Raw genomic sequence first — 27894 nt, 5'->3', positions numbered from 1 at the left:
ATTCGGTCATGTTACCAGACACCTTGCCCTGATTAAAAGCAGCGGTTCGCGCTTTCAGTTTCACACGAATGCTGCCATCAATCCACGGTTTCTGGTTAAGGAATGTTTTAATCGTTGCTATGGGAACGACATCTTCAACGCACGTTCTAATGAACTCGCACACCGAATCAGCGTATTCGTCAATGTTGTTGTCTGACGCAATACGAAACATGTCCCAGTCCACGTGATGGAAGCAGTCTTGGAGTGTGGAGTCAGCTTGGTCGGACCAGCGTTGGACAGACCTCAGCGTGGGAGCCTCTTGTTTTAGTTTCTGTCTGTAGGCAGGGATCAACAAAATGGAGTCGTGGTCAGCTTTTCCGAAACCTGTCCACACCAGGTTATTGTATGCATAATCTGTGACAAAATTCGTATGCAGTTGTCTCTGGAGAACTTGATCTAAGAATTTCCGCTCAATCTCCCAAAAATGTTTTCGCTCAATTAGTTACCATGGTTACGCATATATTCCTCCCATTTGTTTCTTTTCAAAACATTCCAATTTGGGCGTTTCCATATAGGTCAATTCCCCAGAGTGTAAAAGGTTATAACTATAACTATAATTTATGATGTAATGGATTATCAATATTTGCATCCATAGCTCTGTTCAGGAATTTGAAAGTGATTACATTTCTCCAGCCTCAACCCTCAGCTCTTAACCAAAACAAGTGTTGTGGTTTGAATCCTAGTTAAAGTAAGGTATTTTTTATGGTATGAAAAGCTGTTTTCTGAGAAATAAGTCCACAGTCACAAAGGAAGTGTATGTAGGCCGACATGTTTTTAATCAATGCTCAACATTTCACCATGAAAATCATATTTTATGAAACACAGGAAATTGATAAGACTTTGGTCTTGTTTATTCAGCTTCTTTTCCCTGTAAGAAGAAAGAAATAACAGAATGGATCAGTATGAATGATGAACATGATAATTATATCAACACTTGCTAATAACAGAATGGATGAGTATTAATAATGAACATGATAATTATATCAACACTTGGTAATAACAGAATGGATCAGTATTAATAATGAACATGATAATTATATCAACACTTGGTAATAACAGAATGGATCAGTATTAATAATGAACATGATAATTATATCAACACTTGGTAATAACAGAATGGATCAGTATTAATAATGAACATGATAATTATATCAACACTTGGTAATAACAGAATGGATCAGTATTAATAATGAACATGATAATTATATCAACACTTGGTAATAACAGAATGGATCAGTATTAATAATGAACATGATAATTATATCAACACTTGGTAATAACAGAATGGATCAGTATTAATAATGAACATGATAATTATATCAACACTTGGTAATAACAGAATGGATCAGTATTAATAATGAACATGATAATTATATCAACACTTGGTAATAACAGAATGGATCAGTATTAATAATGAACATGATCATTATATCAACACTTGGTAATAACAGAATGGATCAGTATTAATAATGAACATGATAAATATATCAACACTTGGTAATAACAGAATGGATCAGTATTAATAATGAACATGATAATTATATCAACACTTGGTAATAACAGAATGGATCAGTATTAATAATGAACATGATAAATATATCAACACTTGGTAATAACAGAATGGATCAGTATTAATAATGAACATGATAATTATATCAACACTTGGTAATAACAGAATGGATCAGTATTAATAATGAACATGATAATTATATCAACACTTGGAAATAACAGAATGCATCAAGTATTTAAGACTCTGTGCTCAGCTTGATTTTTGAATAACCTTTTATAAAGAAAAATGTATTTTAACCTGTCCTGAACATTTTATCTCAGAGATCCTCAACATTTGAGTGATTGTTAAACATCAGTATTGACCTCTGTGAAGAATGAATCATAGGTGGTGTTGATGTGGTCATGTTTGAACATCAGTCAGGTGTAGGTTTAGCAGCAGTTCTGTACCTTTCCAGAGTCGCGGGTCTTGGCTCTGAGCTTGTTGACCTGAGTCTCAGCGATGTCAGCACGCTCCTCAGCCTCTTCCAGCTCATTCTGAACCTTCCGGAACTTAGACATGTGCTGGTTGGATGCTTCCTCCTGGGTGAGGAAAAGAGACGAGAGCATAACATCAGTATTGAAAGTTTGGAGCTTCAGGTACCAAATTAATATATATTTTTAAAATGTATTTTAACGTTTTTTTTTATTGACAGATTTAGGATAGCATTGTACAGTATATATAAGGAGATAGATGATACAGCAGAGAAAGTGAGTGGTGGAACAATCTGCTGCTTCCAGGGCCATGTGATCCAGGAGAGTCAGCACCACCACCAATAATATTCAACCCTCTCTACTTTAAAATGTTACACATAGGAAGAGGAGTCACTGTGCAAACATTTCTTCAGAAAGGACTTGCACTATCAACTGAGTCAATGTTGACGTTGTGCAGTAACAACACTTCAACTAAACTCACTAAATGTTTTGTAATGTCTCCTTGGGACTGTAAGCTTTCAGATGATTTGACTAAGTCTGTGACTCACCGCTTCCTCAGCCTGCCTCTTGTAGGCCTTCACTTTCATCTGCAGCTTATCTACCAGGTCCTGAAGTCTGGCAACGTTCTTCTTATCCTCCTCAGTCTGTGGGAGAAGTTACAAGAATCAATAGTCCATAGTTTAACACACAAACCAGTGTGCTTTAGTGTGTGCAGAATGCACTTTCTCTTACCTGGTAAGTGAGCTCCTTGACTCTGCGCTCATACTTGCGGACTCCCTTGACCGCGTCTACACCTCTTCTCTGCTCGGCCTCCACCTCAGTCTCGAGCTCACGCACCTTTGTGGAAGAAATAAAGGTCAGCATTTATGTGAGGTGGTAAAGTCAGACGTAACAAATGTTTGTAAAACAGAGGACTCTTCTTCTAGTGGTCAATAAGTGTTGTCTGCTCCTATGAACTTTTACGATTTTAATTAAAGGGGTATATAATGAAAACAACTACATTTCATGATGTAGGTGGGTGATTGAGAGAAAAAGCCATTACACAATACCCCTGTTCATTTTCATATGATCAAATACATTTCCAGCAATCTGTTTTTCAATCCACCCTGCTGTTAACTCACCCTGGACTCCAGTTTCTGGAGCTGCTTCTTGCCTCCCTTCATGGCCAGATTCTCAGCCTCATCCAGACGGTGCTGCAGGTCCTTGACTGTGACCTCCAGGTTCTTCTTCATCCTCTCCAGGTGAGAGCTGGTGTCCTGCTCCTTCTTCAGCTCCTCAGCCATCATGGCCGCCTGGAATGGTAGTTAGTTTCATTTATGCACCAACTGGCACCAATCATAAAGCTCCTTTGGGATCTTTGGTGTGGTTAAACCAGCCCAGTGACTGCTGGCCCTTGGGGACAAATCAAGTTGATGTAATTCAAGGACTCACGTCAGTGATGGCCTTCTTGGCCTTCTCCTCTGCATTCCTGGCCTCCTGGACGATGTCGTCCACCTCTCCCTGCACCTGAACCAGGTCAGTCTCCAGCTTCTTCTTGGTGTTCGCAAGGCTGGTGTTCTGAAGGAGGAAACAAGGCGATTTGTTTGACTCCCAAGAGAACTTACAAGTGAGATAGAGAAAGTCACAAGGCTGAAGTCATGAAAATGTAAACGGTTTGCTTGGTTGAGTTTCATTAGAAATGGCTTTTGACCCATACCTGGGAGTGCAGCAGTCCAACACGCTCGCTGGCGTCCACCAGCTCAGTCTCAGCCACTTTGCGGCCTCTCTCTGTCTGCTCCAGAGCTACTCTCAGCTCCTCGATTTCAGCCACCATCAGACCGTTTCTGCGCTCCACCATGGCTGCCTGCTCCTTCATGTCTTCTGCGGCGCGGACGGCATCATCAAGGTGCAATTGGGCATCCTGGGGTTCACAATTACATAGTATCATTAGACTTGTGGAAGTAGGGGCGATAGGATTGGTAATAAGGGGGAATGGGGGATAACTAGTCAGTTGTACAACTGACTGCCTTCAACTGAAATGTGTCTTCTGCAATTAACCTAAACTCCTCTGAATCAGAGAGGTGAAGGGGTCTGCCTTAATCGACATCCACGTCATCGGCGCCCAGGGAACAGTGGGTTAACTGCCTTGCTCAGGGGAACAGTGGGTTAACTGCCTTGCTCAGGGGCAGAATGACAGATCCAGCAACCTGTTGGTTACTGGCCCAACGCTCAAACCACTAGCATACCTAGCTAGGTTCATTGGTAAAAATGTCCCCGATATCCCTACAGTATATATTAGTCCACTCTAATATCCCTACAGTATATTAGTCCACTCTAATATCCCAACCTTCCTACAGTATATTAGTCTACTCTAATATCCCTACAGTATATTAGTCCACTCTAATATCCCTACCTTCCTACAGTATATTAGTCTACTCTAATATCCCTACCTTCCTACAGTATATTAGTCCACTCTAATATCCCAACCTTCCTACAGTATATTAGTCTACTCTAATATCCCTACAGTATATTAGTCTACTCTAATATCCCAACCTTCCTACAGTATATTAGTCTACTCTAATATCCCTACAGTATATATTAGTCCACTCTAATATCCCTACAGTATATTAGTCCACTCTAATATCCCAACCTTCCTACAGTATATTAGTCTACTCTAATATCCCTACAGTATATTAGTCCACTCTAATATCCCTACAGTATATTAGTCCACTCTAATATCCCAACCTTCCTACAGTATATTAGTCCACTCTAATATCCCTACAGTATATTAGTCCACTCTAATATCCCAACCTTCCTACAGTATATTAGTCTACTCTAATATCCCTACAGTATATTAGTCCACTCTAATATCCCAACCTTCCTACAGTATATTAGTCTACTCTAATATCCCAACCTTCCTACAGTATATTAGTCCACTCTAATATCCCTACAGTATATTAGTCTACTCTAATATCCCTACCTTCCTACAGTATATTAGTCTACTCTAATATCCCTACCTTCCTACAGTATATTAGTCTACTCTAATATCCCAACCTTCCTACAGTATATTAGTCTACTCTAATATCCCTACAGTATATTAGTCTACTCTAATATCCCTACCTTCCTACAGTATATTAGTCTACTCTAATATCCCAACCTTCCTACAGTATATTAGTCTACTCTAATATCCCTACCTTCCTACAGTATATTAGTCTACTCTAATATCCCAACCTTCCTACAGTATATTAGTCCACTCTAATATCCCTACAGTATATTAGTCCACTCTAATATCCCTACCTTCCTACAGTATATTAGTCTACTCTAATATCCCTACCTTCCTACAGTATATTAGTCTACTCTAATATCCCTACCTTCCTACAGTATATTAGTCTACTCTAATATCCCAACCTTCCTACAGTATATTAGTCTACTCTAATATCCCTACAGTATATTAGTCCACTCTAATATCCCTACAGTATATTAGTCCACTCTAATATCCCTACCTTCCTACAGTATATTAGTCTACTCTAATATCCCAACCTTCCTACAGTATATTAGTCTACTCTAATATCCCTACAGTATATTAGTCCACTCTAATATCCCAACCTTCCTACAGTATATATTAGTCCACTCTAATATCCCTACAGTATATTAGTCCACTCTAATATCCCTACCTTCCTACAGTATATTAGTCTACTCTAATATCCCAACCTTCCTACAGTATATTAGTCCACTCTAATATCCCTACAGTATATTAGTCTACTCTAATATCCCAACCTTCCTACAGTATATTAGTCTACTCTAATATCCCAACCTTCCTACAGTATATTAGTCCACTCTAATATCCCTACCTTCCTACAGTATATTAGTCTACTCTAATATCCCTACAGTATATTAGTCTACTCTAATATCCCAACCTTCCTACAGTATATTAGTCCACTCTAATATCCCTACCTTCCTACAGTATATTAGTCTACTCTAATATCCCAACCTTCCTACAGTATATTAGTCTACTCTAATATCCCAACCTTCCTACAGTATATTAGTCCACTCTAATATCCCTACCTTCCTACAGTATATTAGTCTACTCTAATATCCCTACAGTATATTAGTCTACTCTAATATCCCAACCTTCCTACAGTATATTAGTCCACTCTAATATCCCTACCTTCCTACAGTATATTAGTCTACTCTAATATCCCAACCTTCCTACAGTATATTAGTCTACTCTAATATCCCAACCTTCCTACAGTATATTAGTCTACTCTAATATCCCTACAGTATATTAGTCCACTCTAATATCCCTACAGTATATTAGTCTACTCTAATATCCCTACAGTATATTAGTCCACTCTAATATCCCTACCTTCCTACAGTATATTAGTCTACTCTAATATCCCTACAGTATATTAGTCCACTCTAATATCCCTACAGTATATTAGTCTACTCTAATATCCCAACCTTCCTACAGTATATTAGTCTACTCTAATATCCCTACCTTCCTACAGTATATTAGTCTACTCTAATATCCCTACCTTCCTACAGTATATTAGTCCACTCTAATATCCCAACCTTCCTACAGTATATTAGTCTACTCTAATATCCCTACAGTATATTAGTCTACTCTAATATCCCTACAGTATATTAGTCCACTCTAATATCCCTACCTTCCTACAGTATATTAGTCTACTCTAATATCCCAACCTTCCTACAGTATATTAGTCTACTCTAATATCCCTACAGTATATTAGTCCACTCTAATATCCCTACAGTATATTAGTCTACTCTAATATCCCTACAGTATATTAGTCCACTCTAATATCCCTACCTTCCTACAGTATATATTAGTCCACTCTAATATCCCTACCTTCCTACAGTATATTAGTCTACTCTAATATCCCTACCTTCCTACAGTATATTAGTCTACTCTAATATCCCAACCTTCCTACAGTATATTAGTCTACTCTAATATCCCTACAGTATATTAGTCCACTCTAATATCCCTACCTTCCTACAGTATATTAGTCCACTCTAATATCCCAACCTTCCTACAGTATATATTAGTCCACTCTAATATCCCAACCTTCCTACAGTATATATTAGTCCACTCTAATATCCCTACCTTCCTACAGTATATTAGTCCACTCTAATATCCCAACCTTCCTACAGTATATTAGTCTACTCTAATATCCCTACAGTATATTAGTCCACTCTAATATCCCAACCTTCCTACAGTATATTAGTCTACTCTAATATCCCTACAGTATATTAGTCCACTCTAATATCCCTACCTTCCTACAGTATATTAGTCTACTCTAATATCCCTACAGTATATTAGTCCACTCTAATATCCCAACCTTCCTACAGTATATTAGTCTACTCTAATATCCCTACCTTCCTACAGTATATTAGTCTACTCTAATATCCCTACCTTCCTACAGTATATTAGTCTACTCTAATATCCCAACCTTCCTACAGTATATTAGTCTACTCTAATATCCCTACAGTATATTAGTCCACTCTAATATCCCTACCTTCCTACAGTATATTAGTCTACTCTAATATCCCTACAGTATATTAGTCTACTCTAATATCCCTACCTTCCTACAGTATATTAGTCTACTCTAATATCCCTACAGTATATTAGTCCACTCTAATATCCCTACAGTATATTAGTCTACTCTAATATCCCAACCTTCCTACAGTATATTAGTCTACTCTAATATCCCTACAGTATATTAGTCTACTCTAATATCCCAACCTTCCTACAGTATATTAGTCTACTCTAATATCCCAACCTTCCTACAGTATATTACTCCACTCTAATATCCCTACCTTCCTACAGTATATTAGTCTACTCTAATATCCCTACAGTATATTAGTCCACTCTAATATCCCAACCTTCCTACAGTATATTAGTCTACTCTAATATCCCTACAGTATATTAGTCCACTCTAATATCCCTACAGTATATTAGTCTACTCTAATATCCCAACCTTCCTACAGTATATTAGTCTACTCTAATATCCCAACCTTCCTACAGTATATTAGTCCACTCTAATATCCCTACCTTCCTACAGTATATTAGTCTACTCTAATATCCCTACAGTATATTAGTCTACTCTAATATCCCTACCTTCCTACAGTATATATTAGTCCACTCTAATATCCCTACCTTCCTACAGTATATTAGTCCACTCTAATATCCCTACAGTATATTAGTCCACTCTAATATCCCTACCTTCCTACAGTATATTAGTCTACTCTAATATCCCTACCTTCCTACAGTATATTAGTCCACTCTAATATCCCTACCTTCCTACAGTATATTAGTCTACTCTAATATCCCAACCTTCCTACAGTATATTAGTCTACTCTAATATCCCAACCTTCCTACAGTATATTAGTCTACTCTAATATCCCAACCTTCCTACAGTATATTAGTCTACTCTAATATCCCTACAGTATATTAGTCTACTCTAATATCCCAACCTTCCTACAGTATATTAGTCTACTCTAATATCCCAACCTTCCTACAGTATATTAGTCTACTCTAATATCCCTACAGTATATTAGTCTACTCTAATATCCCTACCTTCCTACAGTATATTAGTCTACTCTAATATCCCTACCTTCCTACAGTATATTAGTCTACTCTAATATCCCTACAGTATATTAGTCTACTCTAATATCCCTACAGTATATTAGTCCACTCTAATATCCCAACCTTTCTACAGTATATTAGTCTACTCTAATATCCCTACCTTCCTACAGTATATTAGTCTACTCTAATATCCCTACCTTCCTACAGTATATTAGTCTACTCTAATATCCCAACCTTCCTACAGTATATTAGTCTACTCTAATATCCCAACCTTCCTACAGTATATTAGTCTACTCTAATATCCCAACCTTCCTACAGTATATTAGTCTACTCTAATATCCCAACCTTCCTACAGTATATTAGTCTACTCTATTACATTCCTCTGATCTATTATTTTCTACTGATTCACAAACAAATCCCTCCCCATGTTCAGGTTTTTGAGCCTGATGTCCAAGTCCCTTTACCTTGAACTGTCCCTGGACGTTCCTCAGCTGTTTCTGGGCCTCAGCGGCCTGCCTGTTGGCGTGGCTCAGCTGAATCTCCATCTCGTTCAGGTCTCCCTCCATCTTCTTCTTCACCCTCAGGGCATCATTCCTGCTCCTGACCTCAGAGTCCAGGGTGCTCTGCATGGAGTCAACCACCCTCTGGCTGTTCCTCTTGATCTGCTCCATCTCCTCGTCCTTCTCAGCGATCTTCCTGTCCACCTCACCCTTGATCTGGTTCAGCTCCAGCTGCACACGCAGAATCTTGGATTCCTCGTGTTCCAGTGTGCCCTGAACGAAGAGAAGCAGTCAGTCAAATCAACCCTTCACTCAGCTCCGCCCCCCTTGGTTACTGTTGCAACCTCAGACTATATTTTCCTGGGAAGCCCAATTCCCCATTCAGACCACTGGAATAAACCCCTTACAATAATCTCAAACTGTGTTTTTGTATACACAATGAAATTAAACACTACCCCTCAGGTATGTTGTGTTGGTCTGTCATTACAGCTGCTTCAAAGGGATTCCTGGTCAAATTATTTTTTGTAGTGTGGCCACTGAATGGCTCTGAATTCAGTGCCAGCATGCAGTCAAAGCTATAACTACTTTCGGAACTAACTAGTGGTCTCAAATCGTATCCTGAAGTTTAAAGCAGATGGGAGATGTATTCATAACATGACTAACTGAGCTAGCCAATGTACATGATCATATAAGTTATATGGCTAGCTAGCAACGTTTGGTGGTCTATGAGACAGAGCTAGCTAACCAGCTGAGTTAGAAAACAATACAACAAAAGTATATCGGATGTGAAAAAAACTATCAACAGGCTCTGCATTTCAGGATTCAAGTAGCAAGTACCCCTGGTGAACTGTTCAATTTTTAAACTTTAATTTTATTTTAAGAAAAGTCTGTGTTTCTGTTTTCTTTTTCTACTGGTTTTCATGTGTTTGAAACAAGAGCTTGTTCGATGTGTCTGACTCGACGATAGTTGCTATCCATTGGAGAACAGGGATTGGTTGCCCACAAACTTTAGGGCGGAGCTTAGCGAAGGGTCAGGACGTTTGGATGTGCAAAACACAAGGAATTGCATATATATGATTACAATAAACACCAATAAAAGGGAGCAGTGGATTGTAGCTGGCATTGCCAAGTGTAACACTGCTTTTCCTATCAAACAGCTGTAGTTTGTACCTCAGCCTCCTCCAGAGCGGTCTGGATCTCAGACTTCTCTGTCTCCACGGTCTTCTTGGCCTTCTCCAGCTCATGGATGCTCTTGCCAGTCTCTCCGATCTGCTCAGTCAGGTCAGAGATCTCCTCTGCACACACAAACACAGAAGCTGTTTAGACTCAGGAGATTTTCAGTGGCTATCACCAATGCACTGAAGTTTATAATGAATCATAATAACAGTTTATTAATGAACAGCACTTCATACTGTCCTGCAAATCTAATTGCCACCCCACATCATTGGGTTGTTCAAAAGAATACCAATTACAAGTTCCAAAAATATATATATTTTAAAATGTATATAAAAATTCTGAGATTGTCTAATAGCAATTTGATATAATGTTGATGATTCCAGTCGATTCCATTTTCAAACACTGGTCAAACATCATGCAAAAATAACTGCTGTAAAATGCTCACGTTGCAGGTTCTTGTTCTCTCTCTTCAGAGTCTCCAGATGATCCAGAGCCTCCTCGTAGGAGTTCTTCATCTTGAAGAGTTCAGTGCTCATTGAGCGAGCCTCCTTCTGAGCTCCTTCCAGCTCAGCCTGGCCCTCCTCATACTTCTGCTTCCACTCTGCCAGAACCTGGGGAAATCCATGGGACTTTCATTACAACTCATTGAAAGAGAGTTTTCAATCGGAAATATGCTACAATTATAATACAACTGATAAAATAGCAGACAGAAAATATCACCCTAGAGTGAGGTTTATAAATGTTCACCTTGTCGAAGTTCCTCTGCTTCTTGTCAAGGTTAGCGGCCATGGCGTTGGCTCTCTCAACGTCAATCATGAGGTCCTCCACCTCTCCCTGCAGTCTCTGCTTGGTCTTCTCCAGGGAGGCACACTTTGAGTTGGTCGCCTCAATGGTCTCCTCAGCCTCCTGCAGACGCTGGGCCAGCTTCTTCCTGTTGGACAACAGCGGGTGGTGTCATGGTGAGTAACTTGTTGTGAAACAAATACTGCACTACATATTGAAGTACCATTTTCTCAGATCCCCAACCAGCCTCACCATCCACAGCCTTTATTTTAGTCTTTACTATTGAGAGCAACTCACTTGGCCTCCTCCAGCTCCTCTGTGCGTTGGATGGCATCAGTTTCATACTTAGTCCTCCACTGAGCCACCTCACTGTTGGCCTTGGACATGCCGCGCTGCAGCTCTGCCTTGGCCTCCTGCTCCTCCTCAAACTGCTCTCTCAGGAGATCACAGTCATGGCGGGCAGACTGGACACCATGGGCCAGTGCGTTTTTAGCCTGAGAGATAAAGAAAGACAAAGAGAGATTAGAGAGGGAGAGTAAAACAGATGACAGTAGAAGTCTCTGAGGGAGGTGTAGAAACAGTATATGTGTAGATAAAGATCTAAACTGGAAGGTGGTTTCCATTTAGGATGCCTTACCTTGACCTCCTCCTCAATCAGTCTCTTCAGCTCCTCCACCTGTTGGGTGAAAGCCTGTTTGCCTCTGGTCAGCTGAGACACCAGGGCTTCCTTCTCCTCCAGCTGGCGGCCAAACTCACCTGCAGGGAAAGAGGGACATCTTGTTATGTGGACTCTGTTCTCGAAGATTGACATTGTATTTTGAGGAATCGTAGTGCAGAAACTGTGTGGACTGAATTTACAGCCCCCTACACATGTTATTGTGTACTACTGAGGTGAACTATATTGGTTTATTGTTCATTGTTGGAGGTACCATTTTCTGTCAGGAGTCTGGCCCTCTGTCCGCTGATGTCGTTGACCTGGCGAGCATTCTCATCATTCTTAGTCTTGAGCTCGCTCAGCTGGTCCTCAAGAGTACGGCACATCTTCTCCAGATTGCCCTGTTAGTGAAACATATGTGACTGTCAACTTCAGTCTATTGAATGGTAATTTAGCTGACCATCCTCAACACTGCTTGACCAAAACATCACTACTCACCTTAGTCTTGGCGACAGCCTCCATGTTGCTGGAGAGGTCATCAATCTCCATCTTGTACTCACTCTTCTCCTTCTCCAGCTTCTGCTTGACGCGCTGCAGGTTGTCGATCTGCTCCCCGAGCTCAGCCACACTGTCGGCCTGCTTCTTGCGCAGAGCGGCGGCTGTGGCCTCATGCTGCAGGGTGGACTCTTCAAGATCACGACGCAGCTTCTGGAACTCAGCCTCGCGCTTCTTGTTCATCTCAATCTGAGCAGCAGTGGCGCCTCCGGCCTCCTCCAGTCTCTCACTGATCTCCTCAAGTTCCCTGGAGAGATCGGCCCTCTGCTTCTCAACCTTGGCCCTGGCAGCACGCTCAGCCTCAATTTCCTCCTCCAGCTCCTCAATACGGGCCTAGAAAAAGGGTCAGGGGCAGGGGGAATGAACACTACAATACAGTTGAAACAATTGAACCTCACTACATAATAATAGCATGTACTGTATATTTAGCATAAATGTGTTTATACATAGCCAGCTACACTAACATATTTACTATATTCATTAGACATTGTCCCATGCAGGAACCAAACTAACAACGGTAAGAAGCAACATCTTTGCATAGATTAGAAGCACCAGCAAGAAGCACCATCTTCCATCTTACTGAGCCATCAGAATCCACCAGGAAGAATGTGTGCTAGTGTAACGAATGTGAAACGGCTAGCTAGTTAGCGGTGGTGCGCGCTTAATAGCGTTTCAATCTTTGACGTCACTTGCTCTGAGACCTTGAAGTAGTTGTTCCCCTTGCTCTGCAAGGGCTGTGGCTTTTGTGGAGCGATGGGTAACGATGCTTCGTGGGTGACTGTTGTTGATGTGTGCAGAGGGTCCCTGGTTCGCGCCCGGGTATGGGCGAGGGGACGGTCTAAAGTTATACTGTTACACTACCAGAAGAAATGCATTGGTTATTTTCCTGTACTGGAGCTTAGATCCTCTACTGTACCTGGAGTTCCTTGATCTTCTTCTGCAGCTGAGCTCCCAGAGACTGCTCATCCTCTATCTTGCTGAGGAGCTGGGTGGTCTCAAACTCCTTCCTAACAAACACAAACACGTTTGGTTTGGTTAGACAGTGTAAAGGGAGCCTAAGCTACCATTCACTTTGCTTTTAAGAATCACATACAAAGACTATTTCATGATTACAAGAATGAGCCAAGAAGAACCATTATGTTGATCAAGAAGGCAGGGAATACTGTAGTAATTTATTTGTGTTTACTTCTTGATTTTTTCATCAGACTGCTGCTTGTCATTCTCCAGGTCCATTATGGACTCCTGGGCCAGTTTCAGATCTCCCTCCAGCTTTCTCTTGGCTCTCTCAAGGTCCATACGGAGCTTCTTCTCTTGCTCCAGAGAACCTTCAAGCTACAAGATATAAACAGACATGTGTTGGTCAAATCTAAACAACTGTAGATAATATCATCTTGCATAATATCATGGCCAAAATATCAAACTCCACTCACGTCGTCCACTTGCTGTTCCAGCTTGGTCTTGGCCTTGGTCAGAGTGTTGACTTTGTCCTCCTCTGCCTGCAGGTCATCCAGTGTCTGCTGGTGGGCCTCTTGGAGGGCTTTCTTCTCCTTGGTCAGCTTGGCAACACTCTCATCCACAGACGCCATCTCCTCTGTCAGGTTTTTAACCTGAAAACGGCCACAACAAACGTAGTTTTTGGTCAATTCACCATAAGTGAAGTAGCAGTAACAAGTGGGTAGAAGAACATGCAATGAATCTTTTTTTTCTACCTTTATTTAACTCGGCAAGTCAGTTAATAACAAATTCTTATTTACGATGATAGCCTAGGAACAGTGGGTTAACTGCCTTGTTGAGGGAAAGAATGACAGATTTTCTACCTTGTCAGCTCTGGGATTCGATCTTGCTAACTTTCAATTACTAGTCCAACACTCTAACCACTTGACTACCTGCCACCCCAGGTATACTCCCATGTGGGGAGTACACCATATTACACTATTTTGTGTCTTCATTTTTACTGCACTCACAAAAAGACTTGACTTCCAGTTCTGTTTTGAGTTGATTATTCTTTGGATTATTGTTTGGTTTGACTGTCTACAAGACCTTGTTTTCAGTGGCGTGCTTCTCCTTCTCCACTTTGGCCAAGGTGAGCTCCAGGTCATCAATGTCCTTCTTCAGCTCAGAGCACTCGTCCTCCAGCTTCCTCTTCTTGGCAGTCAACTCAGCATTCATCTCCTCCTCATCCTCCAGCCTCTCAGTCGTCTCTTTGAGTTTGGCCTCCAGCTGGATCTTGCTCTTGATGAGCCCCTCACACCTTTCCTCAGCATCGTTCAGATTCTCTGAATCCTGGTTTCAGAACAAGAGAAAAAAACGGTGTTTTCACTTTTCGTATCAAAATATAGACTTTATTTAGTCAAATAATTCAGAGCAAATCAATTAAACTTTTTGAATATAAATATATACCATGGGCATTTTCTTGAGTTAGCCACATAGCGATTGTGTTAGTATCTGTGTACTTGTGTGTCTAAATGTGCTCTGATGAGGGTTGTTGCTCACTCACAGATGCGACTTGAAGCGCCAGGTCATTCTTCTCCTGCACCATGGCCACCATCTTCTCCTCCAACTCCTTCTTCTTGGCCAGAGCCTTGGCCAAGTCCGACGTCATCTTCTCATAGTTCTCCTTCATGTTGGCCAGCTCCTTCTCAGTCTCAGCGCTCTGCAGCAGGGGCTTGATCTTGAAGTACAACTTCATCCATGGCCAGGTTTTCACATTCATGAATGAACGGATGTTGTACTGGATGGTGAAGACGGAATCTCTGGTCCACAGAAAGGATAGAGTGACATGGTGAGTGACATGGTGAGTGACATGGTGAGTGACATGTTTAAAGATTATTAGGAAAATGATGATTAAATGACTGAACAGTATTCTCATTTTAAATAGAACTGTAACAAAGTAAACTTATATTCTGTTTTATTATATCTGATTAACAATATGAGTTCATAAGAAGGGATTGTGTGACACGGACAAGGAGTAATTAAAGTTAATGAACACCATTCCAACAACCTATGGTTGAACCGAAGAAATGAGCTCTGGGGTGTTTTAGATAAGGCAGTGAGTGCATTCCTAGGTTTTCTGTTAGTTAGAACTGTCAGCTAAGTGGTGATCAATAATGGTGAGGAGTCAAAAGTTAATTCAGTTTTGTTGTGTGTCCTGTGTATGTGCTAGGGGGGTCAGAATGAACTTTGAATTAACTTTTAAAGTTCCCTTTGTCTTGGTCGAGAGGAGGAGATTAATTTTAGAAAAAATGAAATGACGTCATGTTATTGTATATAAACTGTTGCTCGTGGTAACGTGGCAGCGCGCTCCGAGAATAAATTCTGTTACCTATTATTGATAAGACTGGTCTCCGTCTATTTTATGCAAACAAGAACCTTACAAATTCTCATTAAAATAGATTAAGGGAATTCAATTAATGAAAACACATTGGAATAATTAAATTACAGTAACAAAGATCTCCTCCAGTTTTAAAGAGGAGGACTTTAAAACTAGATTCTGGGATTTGAAGAATTACAAAACAGGGACCCTGACATGTTTTGTATACAGCTGAGGAATGGGGATAGGGAAATGAAACCACTCTTAAATGTATAGATAGCGCTACATAGGGAATGACTGACAAGTAACCCTAAGATCATGAGGCATTTCATATTATTCCAGAGAAAATGGGTAAAAATCACTTATTTAAATAACAATTGAACAGCTTGCTAAATCCCAACCTGCTGCTTTAATAGAATATTATAACATGTGCTTTCTCATCCTGAACAACTCACAGCATATTCAGTACACGATCATTATACATTACATGCAGGTGTTTGACAGAATTCTTTGCCAAGATGTCTACTCTTCCTCACCTCCTCTCCATCATCTTGGTGAACTCTCTCCTCATGAGGAATCCACGGCTGAGAGCCTGGACCATGCCGACCAGAGAGGCCAGCTTCTCATCTCTCATCTCCTCCAGGACACCCAGCAGACCAGCTTTGAAGAACACCTGACACAGGTTGACATGGTCAATTATGGAACCAGTCAGGTGGAAAGAGATAGAAAGTATTTTTGCTGTTGTTTTTATTTCTTTACTTAACTTTTGTTCAACTCATACATTTTATTTTATATAGAAATTTGTTTTTGCTTGGGGGGTTTTGACTGACCTTGGTGTGTCCAAACTTGTAGTCCTCGTGATTCACATCAATGGACCCAAGCAGCTTCTCAGAAGCCTTCTTGTTGTCCATGAACTGGCCCTCAGGGATGACACTGGCATTCAGTACTTTGTACCTGAATCAGGAGAAATGTCAAGATGTAATAGGTTGGTTATATTACGTAAAATAATAAGGCTATTCTGATGTTGGGAAAACCCTTAGAGATCATATTTCTGTGTGTGTGCGCGCGCTCGTGCGTGCGTGTACCTCTGCTTGAAGTCAGCATAGATGATTCTACTAGGGAAGCCCTTCCTGCAGATCCTGATACCCTCCAGAACACCATTACACCTGAGCTGGTGGATAACCAGGAAGTTCTCCATCAGACCTGGAAACACAAACCAAGTCTCTTTTAATACTCATAAACAGGTTATAGACTGGTTTGTTAGTGTTACTGACTCTGTACTGACAAGATGTCATATTTAACTCAACCTCTATTGTACCTGGAGTCTTTGACTCGTTGGGGATCAGGCAGCGTACAAAGTGAGGATGAGTGCTCCTCAAGTTGGTCATCAGCTTGCCCAAGTTCTCCTGTAAGAGGGTTACAAACCATGTTCTCAGAAATAATTTCTGATAATCACTACAGCTGAATATCCACATTTTAAAAGCTCACCCTGAACTGGGAGGACACAGTCTGCATGGAACCACCCTTCTTCTTGCCTCCTTTCTTGGTTGTATCTGTTATAATGGAGAAAAGTTCCATATAAATGAGAGAATCTCATGTTAATTTCACATTTATCTTAATGCAAGTGCTGCCAATGAGATTGTGTAAAATAACACCTGTTGTAGGAGTAAATTAACCCAGTAAATCACCCTGACAAATTGTGATACATTTAAAGCACTAATCAGCAGTTGAAACAATAACAAAATATGCTCCCTGCCCCTGTTTCGATAAAAAACTGAGAGATATGAATGGAGAAACATAACCACTCAAATTTATAGACAGATCTATGCATTAAAGGACTGACCATCCATGATATCAAAATGATAGTATGAATAATGTTTTGAGGCTGTAAAGTGCATGTTTGTCTTTACTTTCCTTACAAGCATTAAAACAAGCTCATATTTTGGGTTCTGATGGGGTACGACAGCTGAACTAAGCCGATGTTCTTTAAGAAAAAATGTTCAAGAATGAATGGGTACATATCTTTTAACCTCTAAACTCTACATCCACGAATGGATGTAGCAACTGCAGACTGAGCCTTTAAAGAATATGGGACTGATTTGTAACTAGTTCTTCATGAAATATTTTGATGTTCTGCTAATCTTACCCTCAGGTGGGGCAGCGACATACAGTGTAGCCATCAGTTTGACTGAAGACTTCCCGTACAGCTGAAGAACTGAGTCGTTCAGGGGGTCCTTGTTCTTGTCCAGCCAGCCAGTGATGTTGTAGTCCACAGTGCCGGCATAGTGCACCAGGGAGAAGTGGGCCTCTGCCTTGCCTTTGGCTGGCTTGGGCTTCTCAAATGCCTTGTTTTTGCCAAGATGCTGGTCATAAAGCTTGTTCTTGAAGGAAGTGTCTGAAGCCTTGGGGAACATGCACTCCTCTTCAAGGATGGAGAAGATGCCCAATGGCTTTACGAAAAGAGATGTACATCAAATTAGTGATATTTACATTTAGGATCACATTTGTTCTTTTAGCAAATATGCTATTATGAGAGTATCTTCATTTAGGGGCACAATAGTAAACATATTGAGTTCTCAACAGTCAGATGTGTCATACCATGTGATAATATCTCTCATTACTCCATTTAAACTTTGCTGTTGAGGTCCATTATAATCCTGACAGACAGCTTACCTTCTCAATAAGCTCAATGCAGGCAGCCAAGTCCATGCCGAAGTCAATGAAGGCCCAGACGATTCCCTCCTTCTTGTACTCCTCTTGTTCCAGGACGAACATGGTGTGGTTGAAAAACTGTTGCAGTTTCTCATTGGTGAAGTTGATGCACAGCTGCTCCATGCTGTTGTACTGTTGAAGGAATTTCAGAAGGGATCATTTCATCATCATACAAGGCTGTAATCCCTCTCAATCACCACTAATTGTCTTGTTCTGGTCTCAGACTCACGTCAAAGATCTCAAACCCGGCAATGTCGAGCACACCGATGTAGAACTGCCTTGGATTCTTGGTGTCCAACATCTCGTTGATACGGATGACCATCCACAAGAACATCCTCTCATAGATGGACTTGGCCAGAGCCGAGACTGAGTTATTAACCTGCAATGATAATAGCTCAAATGAATACATGAGATATTGACCATGTCTAGTGACAAGGTGAAAAGAGCTCGGGGAAAACATCATCACTATTCAAAACAAGCAATTCACTCATCACCAAAAGATGTATGGTGCTCAGAAAATGGTAGACACTGTGTTTGGCCGCCTTACCTGAGGCACGGTCTGTCCCTTGGTCACATACTCATTGCCGACCTTCACTTTGGGGTAGCACAAAGCCTTCAGCATCTCAGCTGAGTTTAGGCCCAGCAGGTAGCCGATTTTATCAGCCACTGGAGAGAGAACCAACAACAACAGACTCAGAAACACAAGATCACTTGTTTCTTTTCGGACAAGTTTTTTGTGGGTCTAGGTTTTGATTTGAACCCACATTCATAATTTTAAATCATTTCTGGAGGTTGTAAATTGGGCTCCATAAATGATCTCCTGCCGGACTTTGAGGAGGCTCTGTCTATCTTACATATTGTATATCTATGAGTGGGACTGGGAATGGGACTAATGCTTTACATATTGTATATCTATGAGTGGGACTCACCCTCTGTGCCGTCTGGCTCGGCCTGCTCCTCACGCTGCTTCTGCTTGAATTTCAAGTTGCCATGGTGCAGTACAGCTCCTGTCAGCTTGTAGATGCTGATCTTCTCATCATTTGTGAAGCCCAGGATTGTAATGGCATCCTGGCATTAGACAGGAAGTACAACAGTGATGAACTGAACGGTAGTTTTCTCACATACAGTACACTACAGTTCTGTTTTCTCACCAGAACAAATGGGATGGACATTTGACTGGCTTCTCAGATCCACGTGATTACACTTGACCAACACTGGTAGATGACGTCACAAGATACATTTGACACAGTTCCACAGGGACTTAGTGACACTCTCTTGTGGATGTCTTACATGTACAGTATGGGCCTCAAGGTGAAGTGTGAAGGCATGAAGAGTTCCTTGAGGCACATGCCTAACTAACTGTCATCGGACTTTCATAATTCCTATATGTGTTCATTAATTAAATTCACTTAGTCTATTTTAGGAGAATTTGTAAGATTCTTATTTGCATAAAATAGACTGAGACCAGTCTTATCAAAATTAGAAAAATATTATTTATTCTCAGAGCGAGCTGCCATGAAACCACGAACAACAGGTTATGTACAAAATATGACGTCATAGGTTATAAAATGTCCTTCCTCCTATCGACCAGGACATAACTGGTTCAACAGTTTATTACAACCCCCTAGCTTTGCTTGCTCACTCCAGACACACACTTATCAAGATTAACTTCTGCAATCTTCACCTTCATCCATCACTATTTAGAAGACAGTTCCAGATGATGGAAAACCCAGGAAAACACTGCTGCCTTATCTGAACATCCCAGAGCTAAGTTGAGTCGGTTCAACCACACGTTAACGATCCTTTCTGCTTACTTAAAAACCCACAATCCATTTCCTCCCCAACCTGGTTGGAATGGTGTTTATTATGTTTAATTACCCCCTGTTTCATGCTACACAATCCCTTCCTTATGAATTAACATTATTGATCAGATATAATAAAACAGAGTATAGTTTAATTAGTTATAGTTATATTTAAAATGTAGTTATTGTTTAGTTATTATTCATAAAATTCCTAACACTAACTCAAGGCATTTAGAATCAAACAAACCAATACATGAAAATTCCCAGCAGCCACCAGGTTGGAATTGCACAGTGCATTCAGTGTGTGTGGTGGTCCTACCCATTCCATATATAGAATATGATGAACCCTGTTTGACTCACGTCTGTGGCATCCAGCTCTTCCTTATCGTTGATGCTGGCCACAGTGATCTGACCCTGACTGCACATGGGGAAGTCGTAGGGGTTGGTGGTGATGAGTGACATTTCTATGGACAACAGAGGATGTCTTGTCAGTTAAATCTCTTAGAATTGTACTGTCCTACCTTTACAGTATCTCTCCTTTACTCAATAGATGGACTCAAGGATGTAGTATAAAATAAATATTATCAACTGAGACTCGTGGACTAGTGCATCACAGTCCATTACTTGATAGATATTTCCCAAAGACCTGACCCATATCTAAATGCCTTGTTACCATGGATGTACTCATTGTCATAGTATTTATAATGGAGGTAGGAAACATTCCCCCTGAACCTCTACTTTGCCTCACCAATAATGTCAGGTTTGTGATTGGTCATCATCTGGAAGAAGATGTGGTAACCTCTCTCATCGGGAAGCTGGAAGGACACTCTGGACTTCTCTAGCAGGTCTGAGAGAGAGAGAGAGAGAGAGCGAGAGAGAAGAGTGAAGAGAGAAGAGAGAAGAGACAAGAGAGGAGAGAGGAGAGAGAGAGAGAGAGAGAGATCATTGGATAAAGCTTATCTCCCCAAAAAGTCTGTGTGATTTAGTAAAGAATTGAGAAATAATCCAAATCAACTCACAGGTCTCAATGTCAGCTTTAGCCAGTTTGCTACCTTGGAAGTGAATCCTGATGAATTTACCCTAAAGTAGAGCATGGGGGTTAGAAAGAGGTTAACTAAATACATCTAGCATTTTACTTTGATAGACCCCTTTAAATGTTACAGTTTGTTGGACATCTATTGATACAACAGAAGGGAAATACTGAAATACATTTGTCCAATATAGATCACTTTCCCAGTGTGCCCTTCATACTTACGAAGCGAGACGAGTTGTCGTTCCTCACTGTCTTGGCATTACCGTAAGCCTCCAGCAGAGGGTTAGCAGCAATGATCTGATCCTCAAGAGACCCCTGATTGAGACAAACACAAGTTGCTCAGAAACTGGTAAAGTTAGTTATTCTCGATTGCTTGATCACAGCCCACCAAACTGAAATGTCTTACAAAGGTTCAACATACCTGCATTTTGCCTGGTTCTGCTTCCTTCTTGGCACCAGACACTGCAATGGTGGCAAAGTACTGGATGACACGCTTGGTGTTGACAGTCTTTCCTGCACCGGATTCTCCGCTGGTTAATATGACAGAGAATCAGGGGTTTTAGTCACATGTTTGAATGTCAGATCGTCTTACACTAATAAATAACATTGAAAAATACACTGTTGACGTATTTTAATTCATAAGTAAATCATTAACAAATATCCCCGCTCATCGACTCATTCCTATGCGTAGCCTAATCCATTCATAATGTAATATATCACACCCAAGTGACACAACATATTGCAGTAGAAACATTTTCTCAAGTGAGATTTTAGTAAACAACTTACGTAATCAGGACGGACTGGTTCTCCTGGTCTGCAACAAAACAACATATTGATTATCATACTCAAGCAACATTATGGGGACATTATTGAATTCATAGCATCATCATGGATTTAAATTAGGAACCTTTTCCATTCAAGGCCAGTCAAATCAGATGTTACCAGCAAACTGTTCTAACGTAGACTAGAAAACAGTAGATACATCTCTAAAACATATTTTAACTTCCATCCATCCATCCATCCATCCATCCATCCATCCATCCATCCATCCATCCATCCATCCATCCTTCCATTAGAGCTCATACCAATCTGCATGAACTGAAAGGCGTTGTCAGAGACGGAGAAGATATGGGGTGGAGCCTCCATCCTCTTCTTCCCTCTGTAGGCGTTAACAACCTCCATGTCATACACAGGAAGCCACTTGTAGGGGTTCACTGTGGCACAGAACAGCCCAGAGTAGGTCTGGATGAACGAGAATAAATTCAATTAGGGGATTAGAACAATCAGATTGACGTTTACCTGGATTTATGTGAGGATGTGGGTGTACTATGGTATAGTAATGTAGGTCTACTGTATTTGGTCTGTTTTGGTTTCTACCATGACTTTATGTGTAGTACTGTATGTGTGTGTATGTTTAGACAGGTATCTTACATAGATCATCCATGCTGCATAACGCTCTTTGAGGTTATACAACACAGAGGCTTCATTCAGGTAGGTCATCATGGCCATGTCCTCAATCTTGTCGTATTTAGGGGGGTTCATCTGGTAGACGTCTGCTTCCTTGAACTCTTTTCCTTCCTGAAACAGTCAGAAATCTAGATTATACGCAGATCAAACTGGGTAGGACTGAATTATGTTTGCTCATTAAATACAAGTTCAATCTTTAAAAAAAAATCATGTTTAACTGCAAACCTCAATCTAATCCAACTACTTTGTCATCAGCCACTGACACACATGGTGATTCTTAACTAGTCAGTACAGAACATGTCATGCTATTTTTAAATATGTTTTTCAAGGTTATATTCTACTGCTGTTATTGATTTCATTTGGTCTATTGGCATGTTTTGATTATTGTGATATTAATTTCAAGACAGAGTAATTTGAATACTTTTCAAATCAGGCTTACCTCCTTAGTGCCGTCCGGATGCGCGACTGTCACAGTACACTTTCCTTCAGCCCTGGCAGTGACCAAACCCTTAAGGTAAAGCTCCTTGGTGTCTGCGACATAGCAGGCGTTCTTTGAATCAAAGGGTGCGGTTTGTGCCTCCATCCTCTCCTTCTCAGGCTTACGGAGGTATATGGCAGCCTTGCCGTAGATTTGCATCTCCGCGTCCGTACTCATGGTGACGGATCACTAGGAAAGAGGCGAAACAAGAAACATGATTGACTCTGTGGTGCTTCCTCCACAGTCAACAGAGTTGTGAGGGGTTTCTCTAACAGAACATTTGTCACTTTTCTTTTGAAGACTCAAAATATCTCACCTTCTTTTTCCCCTTCTACAGATGAATTTGTACTTCTTGGAGAACCCTGGGAAACATTAGGTTGTGAATACGCACAAGTCTAAAGCATTATCATTTAGCCCCCCGAAGAGGTAGAAACCATTTAGAACTGTATAATTCAACCCAATCATGACAACCTTGTCCAATTAAACTACAGGTGCAACTGGTGACTTCCATTTTCCTGGTGACAACTCACTTAACTACACATTCTGTCAAGAATTCAAACAAATACCCCTGAAAACCCAGTTACATTATAAACCAACCCGTCCATTTATAAACAGCAGGAGAACCACTTTTGACAGTAAATAAAAGCTAAAAAAGTTTAAAGTAAAACACATTTAAAGTATAAACATTTTAAATGAATGTCAGTTGATTGTATATATTGTACATATTGTATAATCTGACAATGCAGAGATAATGTAAATGACTAAATGCAGAAGTCAACTGAAACAGTGCATTTAGCCACTGCCTCACATGCTGAGTGCTAAGATGACACAAATGTAAACATGTGAGGAGGTGGAGAGAGTCTTACCACAGAGGAAGAAGGTGTCTGACTTATGGATGCTGGGGTCTCAGCCTGCTTATATCTGGTTGAAACTGACAACCAGGCAAAAGTTAATTATGGACCACTCTGGTAAAGGACATGGATTGACTGAGAGCCCTCTGTGTTTCTGTGTCTCACTAGCGCCACCAACTCCCAGGAGCGCCACACTCCCATTACATTACTTTTTAATGCAATAGTTGGTTTTAAATTGAGTTGAGTTTACATCAATAAAAGATGTCATTAATAATAATTATGACCGTATCAAAAGTTTGCGATATCAGATTGACTCCAATGTTTCTACCATAGCGCCTCAAATACTGTAATGGAGTTCCTGTTAACCCAATACCACTAAAAACATTTCAGAATAATCTGACCTTATTTCATTACATTTTAGTTACGTTCATCTTCATCAACAACTTAATGTGTTTTTAAACCGATTGTTTTATACTTTGCTTTCAAACAAATCTGAATCTGTCTCCTCAGTCACCACATACTTGTGATCTATCATATTAAATACCTATTTAAAAGCTATAAAAGGGTTAAATCAACGGTGTAGTTATTTATCTACAGTATGATCTATTGAAGATGCTGCAGGAGCTTTTTTTTGTCTCACATGTCAGTTGTCTAAAACGGTCCAGGAGGATTCTTAAGGCTTACATAACATCAGTACAGTATTTAAATCATCTTATCCACTCATGTTTCTGACAGCCAAGTAGCTGCCTCAAACTTTTATTACACTCTGAGTTAAACCATTTAGCAGCTGGCTTCTATAAAACTGCTTTAAAATGACTATATAGTTACAATAAAGTAACAGATTCCTTTCCATTTCCATTACATTTGAATTAATCCTTTACAATACAGTTTTAATATATTTTTAATATCTTTCTAACAGACAGCTCTAGCAAATCAATTTGTATTGGTCATATACTGTACACGTGTTCAGCAGATGGGGTTAGCAGATGGTGTTGTTGCTGGTGTGGCGAAATGCTTGTGCTTCTAGTTCCGACAGTGCAACAATATCTAACAAGTAATATCTAACAATTTCACAACTTATACCTCAATGCAACTTGTGAAGGAGACACCATCAGCAGAGGCATTGCTTTAAATCATGTTTAGTACATGTATTTGATCAAGGTCTTCTTTATGGACAGGCATTTCACATTCTTCGAACTCTATCAAATCTTTTGTGTTTCAAAACCTCTGCATTTAATAGTCGTTTAAATGTTCTTTATGTCTAATGTGGTTCCAGCTATATTAATGTTCAATAGGGTGAATCCGTACATAACGTTCAGACAGAAATGTATTGAGTAGAACAGATATGACTCTCTGTCAGGTAGAATAGAGAATCACGTCAGCTCTATTCAATACATTTCTATCAGCAACGTTCAGAACATTTCACCTGAATACCCCCTGTTTGTTCTGTGAGCAGTGTCCACCCAGCACATCAGTACAAGAAGCCCCATAGAGGGGAGCTGCTGGATGCACTAGTTGAGCAGATGCCACTGTTATTAGACACAAGATATTTACTTGGCGTGTTTGTGGGAGGAGAGAACATCAACACCATGCAGACTAAGAGTTTATGACATTCAAAGTTATTTTAATGTGCAAAGATCTGGCATGATATTCAACCTGTGTTTTGGTATCCGAGGGACATAGTGCTGGTGTGGAATAAGAACCTGCACGCTATGTGGAATGGGGGCTGTCCAGAACAGGAGTTTCTGGCTTCTGACACACTGTTAACTGGCAGATGTCATTAAACCTTTGAGTAAACTGTCATAATAAAACTGTCATTGTACATATTTAAAATATTTTGGCAAGACCTTGGGAGTATCGGACAGTAACTCTTGATCCAAGACATTTTAATGGTGCTTTCAACGACTTAGGCTCGCAAAGTAGTTGAATCACCACAGACAGGAGTTTGCCTGAGACAACTGAGACACTCAAGAGGCTCTGGCACTTTTAACATGATTCAATCCATTAAAATGTCACAGTCAAAATGTAAATCTGGATATGACATGTCACATGCTGTGGCATGGATCCACAGAACAACCAAGCTGGATTCCTTCAGCTCTTATTCAGATCTCAATTATCTCATATATGACATGTCACATGCTGTGGCATGGATCCACAGAACAACCAAGCTGGATTCCTTCAGCTCTTATTCAGATCTCAATTATCTCATATATGACATGTCACATGCTGTGGCATGGATCCACAGAACAACCAAGCTGGATTCCTTCAGCTCTTATTCAGATCTCAATTATCTCATATATGACATGTCACATGCTGTGGCATGGATCCACAGAACAACCAAGCTGGATTCCTTCAGTTCTTATTCAGATCTCAATTATCTCATATATGACATGTCACATGCTGTGGCATGGATCCACAGAACAACCAAGCTGGATTCCTTCAGCTCTTATTCAGATCTCAATTATCTCACTGTCCATCTATTATGGTGGCCAACGTCAGCAATGTCAGGACCTCGTGGTAGACCAATAAGGTCAAAATAATGTGCTGTTCTGAACCGGAACTCTCTGTGGTCCACATTACAGGTTATGAGGTCTTTTCAGCACGCAGTGTGAAGTCAATGGAGGGGTAAATGTAATATTCATCTCAGACATTTACAAGGAGAAACACATGGATCAATTAGCCGTTGTGTTTTTCTATCAAGCTTTACAGATCTTTAGACAAACTTACAACATGTTACAAGAAGTAGTCCACATGATGACCCCCCCCCCCCGTCAGTGAACTTCTCCAGCCAACGGCCACGTTCCCGAAACTGGGTGTCAGAATTACATGCAGACTAAAGTTGTTTTGGAATGTTACCCGCTGACATAGAAATGTCAAAGTATCAAACCCCAACTGCTGAGCTGTTGTTGACACTCCAATTTCATCCCATACAGTCGATAGCAGAGTTGCAAGAAGTACAGTCTACCAAAGCAACAGATGAGTTACGAGCCCAATATGGCCATGTTCAGTGTCCAGCTTCCACAGCAATCTCTAAGGTAATTTAGCGTTGCTTCGTTGCTTTGTTGGCAGATCTGCTGCTATTTGAGCCGTGTTCCAGAGGATACGGCCTCCTTCTTTATGGACTGCCTTATTTTTAGACTCACCAACTTGTTCATGGAATTAGGATCAGTCCACACCGTCCCCTCTCTCATCCTCCCAGAGCAGGCCAACCTGTACACAGACACAGGGGAAATACTGGCCATTTAATGGTAAAACCCTGTCCGACTCTAACATCTAGCACCTGGAAATAATCACAGTAAGTGACGCCTGTCACACAGAGAACATACATAAAACTGGGAATCCCACACACATAAGAGTCTGGGGGAGCAGGGGACTCGTCCTAGCCAAGCCTTTAGTAGAGTCTGGGGGAGCAGGGGACTCGTCCTAGCCAAGCCTTTAGTAGAGTCTGGAGGAGCAGGGGACTCGTCCTAGCCAAGCCTTTAGTAGAGTCTGGGGGAGCAGGGGACTCGTCCTAGCCAAGCCTTTAGTAGAGTCTGGGGGAGCAGGGGACTCGTCCTAGCCAAGCCTTTAGTAGAGTCTGGGGGAGCAGGGGACTCGTCCTAGCCAAGCCTTTAGTAGAATCTGGGGGAGCAGGGGACTCGTCCTAGCCAAGCCTTTAGTAGAGTCTGGGGGAGCAGGGGACTCGTCCTAGCCAAGCCTATAGTAGAGTCTGGGGGAGCAGGGGACTCGTCCTAGCCAAGCCTTTAGTAGAATCTGGGGGAGCAAGGGACTCGTCCTAGCCAAGCCTTTAGCAGAGTCTGGGGGAGCAGGGGACTCGTCCTAGCCAAGCCTTTAGTAGAGTCTGGGGGAGCAGGGGACTCGTCCTAGCCAAGCCTTTAGCAGAGTCTGGAGGAGCAGGGGACTCGTCCTAGCCAAGCCTTTAGTAGAGTCTGGGGGAGCAGGGGACTCGTCCTAGCCAAGCCTTTAGTAG

The 27894-nt window shown here is 40.9% G+C and overlaps 1 protein-coding gene across 1 annotated transcript; it reads right to left on the bottom strand.

Annotated features, from left to right (window-relative positions):
• Nucleotides 1-792: 792 nt before the first annotated feature.
• LOC110515411 (myosin heavy chain, fast skeletal muscle-like) lies at nucleotides 793-24061 on the bottom strand. Its single transcript, XM_090228795.1, has 41 exons — nucleotides 23940-24061; nucleotides 23390-23435; nucleotides 23035-23262; nucleotides 22560-22706; nucleotides 22214-22370; nucleotides 21915-21942; nucleotides 21550-21658; nucleotides 21351-21443; nucleotides 21115-21175; nucleotides 20844-20942; nucleotides 20456-20559; nucleotides 19223-19361; nucleotides 18841-18959; nucleotides 18523-18672; nucleotides 18255-18425; nucleotides 17728-18031; nucleotides 17070-17134; nucleotides 16900-16987; nucleotides 16667-16784; nucleotides 16412-16535; nucleotides 16118-16254; nucleotides 14769-15024; nucleotides 14312-14554; nucleotides 13702-13878; nucleotides 13458-13603; nucleotides 13188-13278; nucleotides 12215-12604; nucleotides 11991-12117; nucleotides 11699-11817; nucleotides 11359-11555; nucleotides 11026-11209; nucleotides 10724-10889; nucleotides 10273-10397; nucleotides 9067-9375; nucleotides 3716-3919; nucleotides 3451-3576; nucleotides 3141-3311; nucleotides 2752-2856; nucleotides 2568-2663; nucleotides 1996-2127; nucleotides 793-907 (listed from the first exon to the last, which is right to left on the bottom strand). Exons 3-41 carry the CDS (start codon nucleotides 23248-23250, stop codon nucleotides 890-892), a joined length of 5811 nt encoding a protein of 1936 aa, XP_090084921.1. The 5' UTR covers nucleotides 23251-23262; nucleotides 23390-23435; nucleotides 23940-24061; the 3' UTR covers nucleotides 793-889.
• Nucleotides 24062-27894: the final 3833 nt, after the last annotated feature.

The sequence above is a fragment of the Oncorhynchus mykiss genome, unplaced genomic scaffold (genome assembly GCF_057628025.1).
Source record: "Oncorhynchus mykiss isolate SJ-2025 unplaced genomic scaffold, ASM5762802v1 scaffold101, whole genome shotgun sequence".
Taxonomy (NCBI): Eukaryota; Metazoa; Chordata; class Actinopteri; order Salmoniformes; family Salmonidae; genus Oncorhynchus; species Oncorhynchus mykiss.
The sequence above is the reverse complement of the archived record's forward strand: the minus strand, read 5'-3'. Positions and strand labels throughout refer to the sequence as shown.

Excerpts from the sequence above, each read along its gene's own strand:
- LOC110515411 (XM_090228795.1), bottom strand. The coding sequence starts at position 23,250 with ATGAGTACGGACGCGGAGATGCAAATCTACGGCAAGGCTGCCATATAC. Across the intron at positions 14,555-14,768 it reads TGGCGCTTCAAGTCGCATCT|GATTCAGAGAATCTGAACGA; the intron begins GTGAGTGAGCAA and ends TTCTGAAACCAG. Across the intron at positions 13,879-14,311 it reads AGCACGCCACTGAAAACAAG|GTTAAAAACCTGACAGAGGA; the intron begins GTCTTGTAGACA and ends GGCCGTTTTCAG.